The 15,881-nt window shown below is 41.3% G+C and overlaps 1 protein-coding gene across 1 annotated transcript; it reads left to right on the plus strand.

Moving 5' to 3' along the window:
* The first annotated feature begins 364 nt into the window (after positions 1-364).
* Positions 365-11,778, plus strand: LOC133900727 (CRS2-associated factor 2, chloroplastic-like). The gene is made up of 6 exons (XM_062341953.1): positions 365-1,245; positions 4,161-4,288; positions 4,951-5,176; positions 6,055-6,182; positions 6,302-6,446; positions 11,119-11,778. The coding sequence occupies exons 1-6, from the start codon at positions 480-482 to the stop codon at positions 11,556-11,558; spliced, it is 1,833 nt and encodes a 610-aa protein (XP_062197937.1). The 5' UTR covers positions 365-479; the 3' UTR covers positions 11,559-11,778.
* The last annotated feature ends 4,103 nt before the right edge of the window (positions 11,779-15,881 follow it).

Below are 15,881 nucleotides of genomic sequence, written 5' to 3' on the forward strand. Positions count from 1 at the left end.
TGCACTTTCACAGAGCATGACAAAAGAAGACTAAAAAATTAGTTTCACTAATTTTAGACATCTCAATATTTATTTATGAATTTATCAATATTTAACATATTTATTTAATTATGAAAAAAACAGTGATATTTTCATACATGCACATAATTTTAACATGATAGTAATACAAAACTAATTAAATTTATTTCATATTTTTTGAGTTTTAATATTTTCCTATACATTTTCCTATATATAAGAGATGTTAATGCAAATCATACGATGATAACTTTTATTGTCTAATCTTTTCGGATGAGAATCCCTAACTTTACTATTTATCATTGTTACGTGAAAGCCAAATTCATACATCATCAGTGATGATGTTGAAGTCAAATCCTCCCTTCCCACCGGAAACACTTCAAAAAATCTACTCGTTATCTCCTTCCTCGTCTTCTCCTTCACTTGATCCCCGCCAGTCCGCCACCACCACACCACTTCCCGCCATGCCGCCGCCGCCGCCGCAGCGGCCAGCTTCCTCCCGCGCTGGCCGCGCCAACCTCTTTTCCTCCCCGCCGCCTTCCCTCCCCAAACCCCGCAACCTCCAGAACCGGTCCGTACCCCTCCCGCCCCTTCCCCGTCGCCGCCGCCACCCAAGGAACCACGACGAGCTGCCTTCCCAAGAACAGCAACTGACAGACCCAGCTCCAAGAACCAACACCACCAATCCCGCCTTCCGAACGGCCCATCTTCGCACCGCGTACCGCAAGCCCGTGCCCCCGGTCGCGGCCTCTGGTGAGGGCGAGGCCCTCCTTGCCGCCGACCCCACCGACGCCGCCGCGGGGCGCGCCGTCGTTGTGGGCCCTTCCGGCCTCTCTTTCCGCCTCCCCGGTGCGCCGTTCGACTTCCAGTTCAGCTACTCCGAGGCACCCCGTGCCCCGCCGCTCGCCATTCGGGAGCCCGCGTTCCTGCCCTTCGCGCCGCCGACCATGCCGCGGCCGTGGACGGGCAAGGCTCCTTTGCTGACCAAGGAGGAGAAGGCGCGCCGCCGGGGCGTGCGCTTGCACACGCCGCTCGGGCAGGAACCGCCGCAGACGGTGAGCGCGCACGGGATCATGATGGAGGTGAGGGGAAGGAGGCAGCTGGACCTGGCCCGGGTGAGCCCCGGCGATGGAAGGAGCCGGGAGGAGGTGCTCGGGGAGCCGCTCACCCCCGCTGAGGTGCGGGCGCTCGTCAAGCCTCACATCTCCCACAATCGGCAACTCAACATTGGTAACAACTGCATTGCCATTTTCATGAAAAAAACATTGATCTTTGCCATTATTTTCTTGGACGATTACACTGAAATTTGCCAATTTTGTGAGTGTAATGGAGACTTACATAGCATAAAGTATCCAGGTATTTGAGAACAAATACATGTTAGAGTTTACTAGTCACCACTATCTGGTTTCAGTTTAAATTATGTGAAAGATTAGAAATTGTGACGCCAATAGTTTCCAGAATGAGTAGGTTGCTGTTCTTCTACAATTTACCTTTATCTCAACCTAAAAACTCACTGTCGCTTGTCAGGAAACGATGGCAAATATTGTGCATACCTGAAAACCCATTCTCACCTTCTACCTATCAGATCCTCCTATCCTTATGCCAGATCCACCAAAATACTTATTGCATAAGTAAAACTAGTGTCTGGACTCTGGACATGGATACGTAGTTGTTCTTCTGCCCTTGTTGCTGCTTCCATGTAAGAACTTTTGATTTGGAGTTCAACGCTTGATGATGAAATACATTCACATCCTTGGACCTCATATAGGAGAATCCTGCGGGATCTCAAGACAGTTGATATGCTAAAAAAACAATGCTATCCTCTTTGTAAATAGTTCTGTTTACCTTGGCATGTTTTGGAACATTTTGTTGTCAGTGCAGTAGCGCTTCACATCTTGTAGAACGAAGCATTAGTCAAGCACCTTTTCAGAACATACCATCTTCTACTGTATTTCCCTTCACACTTTTTTGTAATCCATGTAATTTAAATATGTGATTAAACTCTCAACAGTTTGCAAATCAACTTCAGTTTTGCACTTTCAACTGGCCTAAGTTCAGCCACAATAAATGGCAACAAGAAAAACCTGTGAAACAGATAATTTCCATGCTCGCAATGCTTCACAAAAGTGATATCACATTACAGAGTAGTTAAATAGTTATAGCTTGTTTTTGTACTTGGGTTGCATCTTTCTTTTTCTATACTGGAGCTAAATACATCAGCTGAATAAGGTAATGATAAAATGTTGAGACGTATATTGGTAGTAACTTCTACAGTACAATGTTATATCACATACCTTTTGATGAACAAAACTACTTATTGAATTCAAAAGTATACCACCCTACTCTCAGGCATTCTTCTTGCAGCATCAAACCTCACATGTCATCTCAACCAGACCTAGACTTTAATGTCCACTCTATTATTCAACTCAAGATCCCATGTGTCGCATGAATCTTTCCTTTTTATTTTGAAATATGAGCGAGTTAATTTGAACCGAGAACTTCTTCATAAACCATTGGATTGAGTTTCTGGTGGTATCCATATTGCTTGAGAAAGCCTGTCAGTTGGCAGTCTACTCAAAGTCCAACCATCAAAATTTCTATTGCTATGAAATATACTCCCTCCGTTTGACAATATAAGTCTATGTAGTATTCACTCTGCACGCAAACCAAGAAGACACATAATCTAATACTCCATTTGATACAAATTGACTTTTCACGGTCTCCAAATCAACATTTTGCCTACAGTCTTTGATAATAATTAAGCAGTAAAAATTATATATTTTGGAAGTATTTTCTAAGCAAATCTGATGACATGGAACATATAGTAAGTGATGTAGCCATGAGGGAATTAAACCCCTATGAAATGAAATTCTTCAACTACTAACACATTCCACAACATTAAAAGTAGGGGTTATGGTGGAAACTTTGTAATAACCACAGTTCATTTCCTCTAGGGACTTGCATTGCGAAACAATGTTCCCAAGAAAATGGTCTTATATCATGAAGAGGTGGTACTATACCACAATTTGAATTGTTAAAAACTTTTAATGTGTTATCGTTACCTGCAAATTTTGAGTCAAGTAGATTGTTGCTCATATAGAGGTATCTTGTAACAGTTAGTCAGCAAGCTGCCTTGGAAAACTCTATATGTAGGCAAAAACTAGAGGCTGAATCTAACATATTTAAAAGTTGAGTAAATTTTGCAAAACTACAGATACTTTGACAAAATTATCGCAAAACTACAAATTTAAGCAATAGTTTCACAAAACCGCAGATTTAGTGCCGATTTTATCGCAAAATTATAGATACTTTGTTAAAATTATTACAAAACTACAGATTTAAGCAACAATTTCATAAAACTACAAATTTAGCGTCAATTTTATCGCAACACTACATATTCTAGAGGAGTTGTTCCCAGACCCATTACCATGACGACTGGGTCCCGCTTGCAGTCTCACAGCAACTGCCAGCTCATGAAACAGACCGTCCGGAAGTTCATGTGACTGCAAGCGGGGCCCATTCGTCAAGTTAACAAGTCTGCGATAGAATCTAAAGTTTTACGATAAAATCGGCACTAAATTTGTAGTTTTGTGAAATTGTTGCTTAAATCTGTAATTTTATGATTTGCGATAATTTTGCCAAAGTATCTGTAGTTTCATGAGCTCGTGGACGGTCCGTTTCATGAGTTAACAACTGTTGTGAGACTGCAACTGGGACCCAATCGTCATTGTAACGGGCTGAGAACAATTCCTCTAGAATTTGTAGTTTTGTGATAAAATCAACGCTAAATCTATAGTTTTGTGAAATTATTGTTTAAATCTGTAATTTTGCGATAATTTTACCAAAGTATCTATAGTTTTGCGATAAAATCGGCACTAAATCTGTAGTTTTGTGAAACTATTGCTTAAATATGTTGTTTTGTGATAATTTTATCAAAGTATCTGTAGTTTTGCGAAATTTACTCTTAAAAGTTAAAATTCATATGGACGAGCGACGAGTTTCATTTCAGTAGATGTATTGAAACATCATTATGATCCTTGACCCAACTTGGCTTGGCATTTTCCATCCTAAGGTTATGAAGAGCTATATCTTATTATTGATGGAGTGTAGAGATAATTATGCATTTATTGATCAATTTCCTGTAGGAAGGGATGGTTTGACCCACAACATGTTGGAAATGATACATTGCCACTGGAGGCGTCAGGAAATCTGCAAAGTTAGATGCCGAGGCGTTCCAACTGTTGATATGAACAATCTCTGTTATCACCTTGAGGTATCTATTATTAGTTTGTTACTATATATGAGTTTGCAAATGTGCACATGCACATGCACATGCGTTCATGCATTCTGGGCATCTGAATATTCGGCTCCGCACAGAGCTAACATTGATGTCTACAGCATCTCTTTTTTTCTTGCACAATCCAGATTGAAATTTATGAATGTAGACTTCAGTGTCTTTGTTGAGATTTTGAAAAGATGCTAGTGTGTTCCTTTTGATTTCTTTTCTGATTTACATAACGACTTGTCATTGATCCCTCAACATAATGCTGCTAGAGTTGTTTGCAAGATCTTAGCATCATAGCAAGGAACAGAAAATATGTACCTCCTAATATTTGGCCTTTTTTGTTTATGAAAGGACTATGTGCTATTATTTTCTTTTTTAATGTAAGAAAGTAGGACAGTAGTAGCAATAGAAATATCTTGAAAACAACAGAATGCCCTAATAAAATACATGTACATATTTTGTTCACACGAGCGTATAAGTTCATAATTATGGAGAAATTGTCTATTGTTAGGGTTCTATACTTGTTGGGATCTCATCGAACAAGACCTCCATTGTCATGTATGGGTGCTTGTATATTTTTTTCAGTACAACTGTACAAGCATTTGGGCATTATCATACTGCACTCTTGTACATAACATATATGATTCCAGGAAAAATCAGGTGGAAAGGTCATTCACCGAGTAGGTGGTGTTATTTTTCTGTATCGAGGAAGACATTATGACCCACGCACTCGTCCTCGCTATCCACTAATGCTTTGGAAACCTGCTACTCCTGTATTTCCAAAACTCATCAAGGAAGTCCCAGAGGGGCTTACAAAAGAAGAAGCAGATGAAATGAGGAGGAAAGGGCACGATCTGCTGCCAATTTGTAAATTAGGTATGAATTAATTGGTTAGCTTGATTTTTATTCTACAACAATGTTCAGGTTCCAAACCGGGTTTAACCACAGACCATTTTTAGGTTTGCGTTATTCTGTATTTTCTGAAGTGTCATGTTTCTCACATGTATACAAAGAAGGATAGGAAAAGTGCCTTTTCCCTGCTGGAAACCTGAATCTTGTTCTGCACGTTCTAGATTTACCTTCTAAGCCTCTCAACACCATGGATACAGACCTAATTTTTAAGAATGGGCCTTTTGCGCATGGTTCCTCATTTTGCTTTTATTTTGTATTTGTTTGTACAATTTTGTGCCAAGCATGTGGATATGACTACCAACTAATGCTAAGTTTTGTTTTCTACCTGTCTGCTGTATGCTGAAGGGAAGTGGGGGTAAATCTTCTAGATGCACAGAAGTTACTAGGCATCTGAATTAAGACTAAATATGTTACTTGGTTCTACTCGGTATTGAAGGGTATTGAGCTGCATGCACCAACCAATTCACTCAAAAGCCTAAGCTGATGGGCAAGAGATGGGCAATTCATTTATACTTCAACAACCCTCTCACATAGAGACTCCCTCAGGCCTTAAACGTGAAAATAAGAGTCGGCTGCAATTTTATGTTTAATTGCACCCGTCAGGACTTGAACTCGAGACCTTTGACTTTGATATTATATTGAGTTGCATGCACCAGCCAACTCACCCAAAAGCCAAAGCTGATGGGGAAATATGAACAATTTACTTATACTTCAACACCCCCCTCACGTAGAGACTCCCTCAGGCCTTAGGAGTCGGTTGATTTTTTGTTTAATTAAGGGAACATTGAAATAAACAATTGGTACTGCTGATGCATCTTATCTTGTATTCCCTTATCTTTCAGCAAAAAATGGAATATATATCAGCCTTGTCAAGGATGTTCGAGATGCTTTTGAAGGAAATGACTTGGTTAAGATTGACTGTGAGGGCTTGAATCCAAGTGACTACAAAAAGATTGGAGCAAAACTAAGGGTCCTACTCCTCTCCATGAATTTCTATGTTTTCATGTTACTACATATAGAGGAAGTGAATCCTGCATATACTTTATTTCTGATCCCCTTAGCTAAAATTGCTTGCTTCTATATACGCAGGATCTTGTTCCTTGTGTTCTTTTATCATTTGATAACGAACAGATATTAATGTACAGAGGCAAAGAATGGAAGTCCAGATACTCGAAGCCTCTGACTCTCATTCCAAAGAATAACCTGGCAATGCCATCTGACGTGAGTACGTCAGGTATGTATATGTAACTTCCAATAATTATCTTGGTCCTGTTGCTTGTACATCCATGCTCATTTTTATTTAGAATAGCATGTTGCACATCGATTTTTATTTGCTCTTTCCACTTTGCATCTCTTTGTGCAAGTCATTTCTCAGATGATTATATTTCTTGTGCTCTGCTGTTTACCAGTAGAAGGGGGTGCACCATTGGTGCGCGGGCAACCGATGAGAGAGGCAAATTATTGCCGCGTATATATAACTATATAAGTGTTGTGAAGGCACTGTAGAATTGCACATAGTAATTGATACTGCAGCATAGAGATTCATACATAAGCGCACACAATAGACTAAGACACCGTAGTTTAGTATTGTGTGGTTTCCTTAACAGCAAGTAAACATGCAGCGCTAACACTAATATATGAAAACCTGCAAGTAAATCAGTATGAACATTCCAACAGGTCAACTCAACTACGATGTAGTGCAACCTTTCTAGTCTTCCTTCGGCTTCAATGCTCGCATACAGAAGCTGAACACAGAGAGGTAAGAGGCACGTCAGCCCAGTTCTGTATAACTAAAGGGGCATGCACACACCAATAGGTTATATATGGCACGGCTCAGTCTGAAGTGCTGGACGATATAAATTCACATAGGGTACATAGCACATGTAATAAAGTTCCTGGAGTCTGCCTGCAACTATATAGGCATCCCACTGTCATTGGTTCAAGTCCATCATATACATGCACATGACCAGTCGGCAAAGTAGAAGGCTCGCGAAGATCATTACGGTAGACTTCCTGACAGCAAAAGGGAGACTATTTCCATGAGTATCCTATAGATTTGGAAGGAAATGTAAATGTAAAAGTTGGAGGCAGTAGTCAGATGAAATGAAAGAAACAAAAAACCAACGCAATATTTGCACGTTATAAAAAACAACTGATACTTTCCTATCACTTCTCTCTTTTCCCTCCTAATGTTCTTTTTCAACCCATTGGGGAGCCAGTAAGCATACTGAGCGTGGTTATATACATTACTTTAGCTCCTGCTAGCTTTCTTAGGCAGCGCCGCAATGGCATTTCTTTGCCTGAGTATAGTCAGATCTGTCTGCGGTGTGCAGGAGCTCATTTCTGCAATTCAAACAAAGCATGTCAAACAAATTCAATTAGCTAGATCATAAGAAACAATGGTACTGGCAGCACTATTATATAGGTTCGTTGCACAGTAGCAGCACCCACTAAGGAACAGCTTCATCATTATCACTCCCCATCTAATTACAGAATAAAACATCAAAGTCTTCTGAATCCTGCTAGTGGATGTAAAGCAAGTGTAAATTCAGTAGTCTATCAAATAGTTTATAACTCTAAAAATGAGAAATGGAGAATTTTCAGATGTCACCCAACAGAACACTGAAAATTAAACCAATAACACACCATAAAAAGATATATTGGGGAAATACCTGTTCAATGAGAAATATTACAAACCTGATCAATTGGTTCTCAGTCTTTGAATAGGCTGCATTAAACATTTTTTCTTTGGCGTGCCCCACCCTATTGTTCGGTGGTCAGTAATTTATGAAGACCGCCGCTAGTCAACAAGGACAACCAAACTTAGCCCTTTTTAGGATCATGAAACATCTAAGGCAACCACTCATGTTTTCATATAATTGCTCAGGCGAAATGCAACCATAAGTTCAAAATGCTTATCACCTATAGCCTTTATTGAGAAAAGACACTCTCGTGATTCTTGGTAATATAATGGAAAGAGGAGTCGGAGATATTCAACATTACATCATTTTGTAAGTGGGGGCATTCGACTAAATAGAGCGCTGTTAACTAAATACCTAGATGGGGGTAGAAAACTGCACACTATCTGCAGACTGCAGAGCCATATGATCAATTTGTACGGCACAGCGTCATTGAAACCTCTAACTTGGGCCATTGTTGATGGATTCTGACCACTCAGCTGTTGATTTCTCATCTTCACATGGCTGGGATCTAGGCATCTCAAGTAGCCAAAGATCATATTGTACAAACTACATTGCAAATGAATAAATTGAAATAAACAACATGAGTGAAAAAATCGCACATGGATTATTATTGCAAGTCAGAGGAGAGGTGAAAGTAAAAATTATTGCCAACTGAAGAAATATTGAAAAAACAAAAGTAAACCTTGTAGGATAACTTTGGGTGTTTTAGTTCTCGTCTCTAGTGAAATATCAAAACCTATTAAATTTTTTTTTAGGCCTGTAAGGTATTCTTGGAAATATTCCCCTACTTCTATGTGACATTGTTCAATGATTCGATGATATAATTAACTGAAAAATACAAACGATTTAAAATAGATAACTATGGTTCATGGTTGAAATTTACACTAGCCTGCCTGTCCCAATATTGGGGATAGTTCACATCCAACTTGTGCGTATATATATCAGACATCTTCAAGATTGTGTTCGATTCAACACAGTATCAACAGCGTGGAGGGCAAGATCATCCTACTAAATTATTTGGCTCAATAGCTCATAAAAGTACCTAAGGAAAAGAACTATAACCTTTTGGCTTCGATATAATTGGCCATACGTTCTGAACTATGAGCATTTGAAAGTTCTTGTTACGCTTTTGTTTTAATTGTGTTAAAGAGAAAAATTGGTAAGCACTGTAAGAGATTTATCACTCAAAGAACCTGAGCCCATCAATAATAACTGCCGTAGTTCATATTGGACCAACATACAAGCAATAACTGAGGTATACTCTTTTTTTCTCTATCAGCAATAATAAATTTCGTTCAAGAATATTAAAGGATGACAATATCTCTTCGAAAAATAATGGTCAATGGAGGCTAATCTACCCATGTTTATACACACTCATCATGGAAAATAGGATAAGAAGCTACCTTTCAGAGAAATATTTTAGACTATCATATTTTAAAGATATAAAAGTTTATGTGGATGCCCATGGCACGCTGAGTGACTATGGTGGTTCTTTTCTAGTGCATAGTGCAAACTCGGTTTGGAAAGAGTTCATCCACAAATCTGTATTGTATTTATGTAAGTTTCAGGCGAATAGGTGTAGGTGTAGCATAAGAAAGAAATATAATAAATATAAATAGGAAACTGCAACTAAATTCTTCCAAAAACAACTTAGTTATTTTGTCATAACGATACAACTATGTCTGATACTAATCAAACCTAAACTTTCAGTTCTATGTGAGTAAATATGGTAAACAGACAGTGTCTATAGAACCAGGAATCTATTCTCACTTAGCAAGTTTTCTTATAAAAAAATGTAGAGTGAATGTTAATTCTCATTATAAGCTTTTGGCTTCAAGTTCAGTAATCAGTATGCGCACGCAGGGTGGGGAATCAACTTACCACGTCTCAATAAAGCCTAAGCAATTATTAACTACAGTACACACGAGTTAAATTAACTACGAAATAACAACAAAAAAGGGCTCATAATGTTTTCATTTTCCTTTGATACAATGACAGAATGTCCATATCAACCACATACGGGTATGATTTGCTCATAAGAAAGTTCTGAGGAACAACATCAAAGATAAAATCGAAAGGAGCATATGGGAGATTCTATATAGGTAGCTAAAATTTCAAATTTATGGCTCACTCTGCCACCAACAATGAGGACGAAATACGACATATTTTTAAGTGAATTACTCTTTGCTCAAACAAAAAGAGCTCCAAACAAACCGAGTCAAATATCATGTCTACCTCCCTTGATTGCATTAGCCCACAAAGAGTTGGCATGGGTGTTGTAGTGACAATAAAACCATCCGTCTGACTAATAAGGGTTGCTTTGGCACATTAGGAAATTTCTCACGTGTAACTTAGAATTGGCGTACCAACTCATTTACGGGAAATTCTAGAAGCTATGATATCAAATTACAGTAAAATAGAGAATAGTGGGAAGCTCCTAAAAGTTAACATATATGAAGAGTAATAATACAAATCAGTTAAGGATAACTGGAGATAAGCATAGATAGGTGGCAGCTTTGCACAGGTCAACCATGAGCTAAACAACTTACAGGTAATTCATGAATCATTAGAAAAAACAATGTTTAAGTTCATGAAGAACTAACTACAGCTTCTATTCTAGTAAAAGAAAAGGGCCTCAGCCTCCAAGCTAACCACAAGCTACAGAATTATACCTCATGTCTCTACATGTCTTGAAATAACTAAGAATGTCCAAAAAGAAAAACACATATGAACAAACACATTCAAGCTTGCATGTGATTGGTTGGACTAAATGAACACTGGCCAACAGTTATAGTCTACCACTGTACCACATATGGTCTGACATGAACCTGTATCAAGTTTAGGTTTGTAAACACCTCATTTGAAAGTGTCCATGGAACTCGGCACTGAAAGCTTTGCACAGTCAACAAGGCTATCGCATTGGAAGAACAAATTACTTTGCGAAGCTTGGTTGGTAGAGCCTCCCAGAGAGAAATACGACATATGAGCATGTGTTGGAGTCTGGTGAGCCATATGTGGCGAGGTCAAGGGAGGCTGAAACCCCGGCCCTCTAGTGGGGGAAATTCAAATATACTCCCTGAGATGTGTTGCATGGAATATGTAGTGTCTTTTTTGTTTCTGACTTGAACAAGGCCAGTTTCTCCAGATTTTGATATTTTTGACATGTACACCATGAATTAACATAACGAGGCAAACTGTTCACAGATACAGATGAAGCCACCGATGCCAACAATCAAGTCGCAATAAGAGAAGTATTGAGACCCAAAATGTTTAAATTATGGAAGAGTGCATTGGAGTCGTCTCTGGCATTGCTGCTGGATGATGCTGAAGTGAATGATCTTACACCTGATTCACTTCTTACGAGGGTCGAGGAGTTCAGTGTTACATCTCAGGCTGTGGAGCACTCATTTCCAGCCTTACTTGTGGGCAACGGTGAGGGGAACCCTGAAGTTCTAAGCGCTGAACACATAGAAGATGAGTCTGATACAGGCGGTCCTGGATACCAAGAAGGTCCGTTTGAGCAATCACCTGATCACAGCGATGATGAACATTTTGAGTTTGACATGTTTGAGCGTATGGAGTCGTCGGCGCCGTTGGGATCGCTACCGATTGACACTATGATAGAACGGATGAACAGTGAGTGAATGGGAGCAAAGATTGATGGTTAGGTTGCATTGTCGGACTGCATATCCATTTTCTGCCTTCCTCTGACCGCAGTCCGATGGTTGCAATAGCTGAGAATTTTCCGCAATTTTCCTTGAAACATGATGTAAAGAAACTAATTGTAGTATGCTGATTCACCTTCTTGTAAAGAAAACTGATCACACCTACTGCTCATCATCAATATATATCAAGTTTGTGATTGCTGCAACTGTGATTAGATGCTACTGTGCAATGTGTAAAACGCTGAGGAACCTAGCAATAACTACAGGGAGAGAGAGGTGCTAGTAATAGTATGCACGTTTTAGAATATCTTTTTGAATTAAGGAATCCATGGATGGTTCATTGGAAGAAATCTTGCAGAAACCAAATAGGAAATGGAGAAGACGATCTTGATCGAATTTAGTTACACGCTAGCCATCTCGCGTTGGTTTGCAGCTAGCCAGTTACACGCTATGGGCATTGTTGGAATATCTAGTATCCAGGCCCAGCCATCCTACCGACTGGATCCATCCTGATCGAATGGAAAGGATCTTCATGTATAGTAAGGATCCGTATGTATATAAAGGATAGTTGTAGTTTTCTAGTTTAGAGATGGATATCTTATCATGTATAGCTACTCTTTTTACCTAATTTAGCATCCTGTACATCTATATAAGCCATCCGGCTCTATTGAGAATAGACAAGCCGAGTATTCCCCAATCTCCATACTCTTTCATAGCATTAGACTAGGAGTTTCCCCTTCTTGTGCCTGTTCAAATCTGCACCCTCCCCCTCCTGTGTGCAGTAGCCCCCCACGCATGCAGCAGCCCCCCTCTCCTGCGCGCAACAGCACTGATCCACTTCACCATGGCCAAAACCTAAGCTTCCGCTCTCTTCACCATAAACGTGTGTACGTACATCCCACCGAATTACTCTCGGTGGCACAAATTATTCCAAATTCTCATCGGCAAGTTCAGTGCCAAGGGCCACATCGATGGCTCATCCCCAAGTCAGACACCAAGATAGGGACAAGCGATGCCATCTCCACTTGGGAGTCGACAGACTACGCCGTCCTCTCTCTGCTCTACGCGTCCATCTCCGAGGACATCCTCTCCATTGTCATTGTGCCTGGCGCCTCTGCACACGCTGTTTGGACTAGTTTGGAGGGACTGTTCCACGACAATAGGATGACACGTGCCCTCTCCCTTGAGGTTGAGTTTTGCAACTTGGGTCAGGGAGACCAGACCATTCTGGTCTACTCCCAGTGCCTAAAATCCTTCACCAACACCCTCGCCGACCTCGACCAGAAGGTGTCCGAGGACACTCTCGTCCTCACCATGTTGCACGGTCTGTCAGACCCCTTCCGCAACTTGCCACCATCATCAAGACCAAGACACCCTTCCCGACGTTCTTTGAAGCACGCTCACTTCTCCTTCTTGAGGAAGCCGACCTCAAGATCGAAGCGCCCGCCAGCTCCTCCATGGTTTTCATCGCCACCACCACCACCAAACCCACCGGTAGCTTTGGCCACTCAAATGGCTATGGCATTGGCACCAGGAACATCTCCAACGCCCTCTCCAGGGGCAGCAACGACAAAAGGAACAAGAACAAGAACTACCATTGTGGCGACGACTGTAACAACAATAACGACGCACGTGGCTCTGGCACCCCACCCCCTTCACATGGCCTTGGGACGCCATGTGGCTTGGGGCTAACCAAGGCATCCTCGAACCTCAACCTCAGGCTCCCGGCGTGCAACACGCCTTTGCTGCACCTAGCGTGTACAACATCCCACCTACTGCACCACCATCATGGGACCATGCCTCCCTCATCCAGGCCATGAACACCATATCTATGCAACAGCAGGCACCCTGGTTCATGGACTCAGATGCCTCCTCCCATTTGTCTGCTGACCCGAGTAACCTCTCCCATCTCCTCCCCTTCCCCAAATGTAAGACCCCAAACCCGAGATCTCCTATACCTCCTGTATCAGTCTCTGGATCAAGTAGATGATACACACAATATAATAATAGTAGTATCACAGTTACACTTTGTATATAAATATTATGGTTCAGAGTATAAAATATTTACAAACCATACTGTTTATTACAAACCTGACCGAGAGGCCAACAAAACACAGTGGAAAGTAAAAAAGCCCAAGCCACAAGCAGCTTAGGGTGCGGGTGCAACTTCTAAGACTATTCTTCATCCTTGCCTTCACCTCCGGCGAAGTCAGCATCGACTTGCTCATCTGAATGACAGCAAGAATGAGTACGGAAGGTACTCAGCAAGCCCTATACTACTTCAAAGTGTTTGATAGATGTATAAATGGGTATTCAAGGATAAGGCTTTACGGTTTAGTTTTAAGCGTAAAGTAGTTTATGCAGGTATGCAATTGTATCATTTATGATTGACTTTAAAATAGTTTAAATAGTTCAAAACCAGGTAACAAGCTATATTTGGGGTTTTCTCGGTCCTGAGAGGGGCTACACCTCACTTCGCAATACCTTTCATCACATCTGGTGTACCTCTAGTACCACACAGATCCTGACGGATTTAGCCAGCAACCTCATCATATGGACATCTATTCCACATACTCACTCATCAAGACACACGCATCAGAGTCTAGTCAAAAAAGGTTCTGCCTTTACATGTCCATGACCATGGACACGGCTATTCGAATAGATTTACACTATGTAGAGGTTGTACAACTTTACCCACGTGATATGCTCAGCCTCCAACTATTGCAAGCAGAGGAGCGAATCATACCGAGACTCTTCAAACACCTTTCTTGCCGGGCTTTTCTACGAGATTTACCCCCCAGCGTCAGAGTCCATGTATTAAAGGCCAGTCCCCTTTTTAAGCTTAGGCCAGTACTAGCAACCTCCAAACAGAGGGACAGATGACCACTTGACTACTCGCTGGTCCTAGACTCCTAGTATGATGCCTAACTCAGTCTGGTGAAGGAGAAGTCGAGTTCTGCCCATTCAGGACGCACGGTTTCACAGGGGTTGCTAAGGCATGACTGCGAAATGACTCGGTCCTTAAACGGCCAAGACATGTATCTTCTAACAATGAATACCACAAAGATAACTCAAGCCCCTAAGAGCATCCTCATCCAGAGTACTACTTCACCTGTCCTCGCCAAACAGTTTTCACCCATTTTTACACATCTCCCACCATATCCCATACAACATCAAGGATTTCATAACCATCACGGAATTCACAACCATCAAGAATTCATGGTATATGAGTTACCATTGATAACAATAAATCTTATCTCCGAGGAGAGGTGTTTTAAAAGCAACATATCTAAGGAGACGTATTCAATCCTAAGCATGCTAGACATCAAGACATTGTCTGTCATTAATATAGATAACAACAGGTAATCCTAGGGTGATGTGTATTTTAGATGATAACATTTATGGAATGGTAAGTGTTTAATAGGATTAACTACTACAAACAGTTTGTATAAGCGTAATACATAGCACATGCAATATAAGTCCAGTTTTTAAGTTAATCAGGTACATTATTTGAAAACATAGGTTCAATATGATCAAAGAGATAGGACTTGCCTTCTCTGAAGTTCTCTTTGAATTCTTGGTTGTAGTCGGGATCCTCCTCGCTCTTGACACTCGCAGAACTCTGGTTGCTTTGCAATTGCGACTACGATCAATAACGGCTATACTAGAGAAGAATCAAATAACATCAAATAGAAAGACAAAATGATCCCTAATAGATATCACAATGTGATAGATGAGTAGATCTTTAGTTTAGATGAATTTCAGCAAAAGAATCGCCGAAATTGGAGCCAGAATGGAGAAGTTATGGCTCCCGGAAGATTTAATCAAAAATTAAATCGGGAAATTATGAAATGGCACTATTCATAGGTGGGACCCACAGGTGGGGCCCATCGAACAGTAAACTAGGCCCACATGAACAATGACTCGGTGGAACCCATATGAACACCAACTAGTTGGGCTGAATTGGGCCGAGCTGGGCCTGGGCTGCACAGTACTGGGCTACACAGTACTGGCCCACTCGGGTTGGGCTGCCCGATTAATGGGCTTGGAAGCTTGGCTGGCCACGAGGCGCGGCAACTGGGTGGCTGAGCCGACCAGGCTGGCCAGGCAGCCACTGGGCCGAGCCTTGGCCCACTCGATCAGGCCGAGCTACGGCCCGTTGGCCGGTTCGCGCGAGCGCGCAGGTGCGCGAGCACACGAGCGGTAGAGGGGAGGGAGAAATGGCTAGCGACGAGAAATCCACGGCGACGCGCATGGGGGAGTTCGCTGGAGACGCGCTCCCGCCGGAGTTCTTTAACAGAA

This window comes from Phragmites australis, chromosome 2 (genome assembly GCF_958298935.1).
Source record: "Phragmites australis chromosome 2, lpPhrAust1.1, whole genome shotgun sequence".
Taxonomy (NCBI): domain Eukaryota; kingdom Viridiplantae; phylum Streptophyta; class Magnoliopsida; order Poales; family Poaceae; genus Phragmites; species Phragmites australis.

Bases quoted from the DNA above. Each gene is read 5' to 3' on its own strand.
- LOC133900727 (XM_062341953.1), top strand. From the start codon at position 480: ATGCCGCCGCCGCCGCCGCAGCGGCCAGCTTCCTCCCGCGCTGGCCGC. The intron at 4,289-4,950 runs GTATCTATTATT...ATATGATTCCAG, and splicing joins ATCTCTGTTATCACCTTGAG to GAAAAATCAGGTGGAAAGGT. The intron at 6,447-11,118 runs GTATGTATATGT...AACTGTTCACAG, and splicing joins ATCTGACGTGAGTACGTCAG to ATACAGATGAAGCCACCGAT.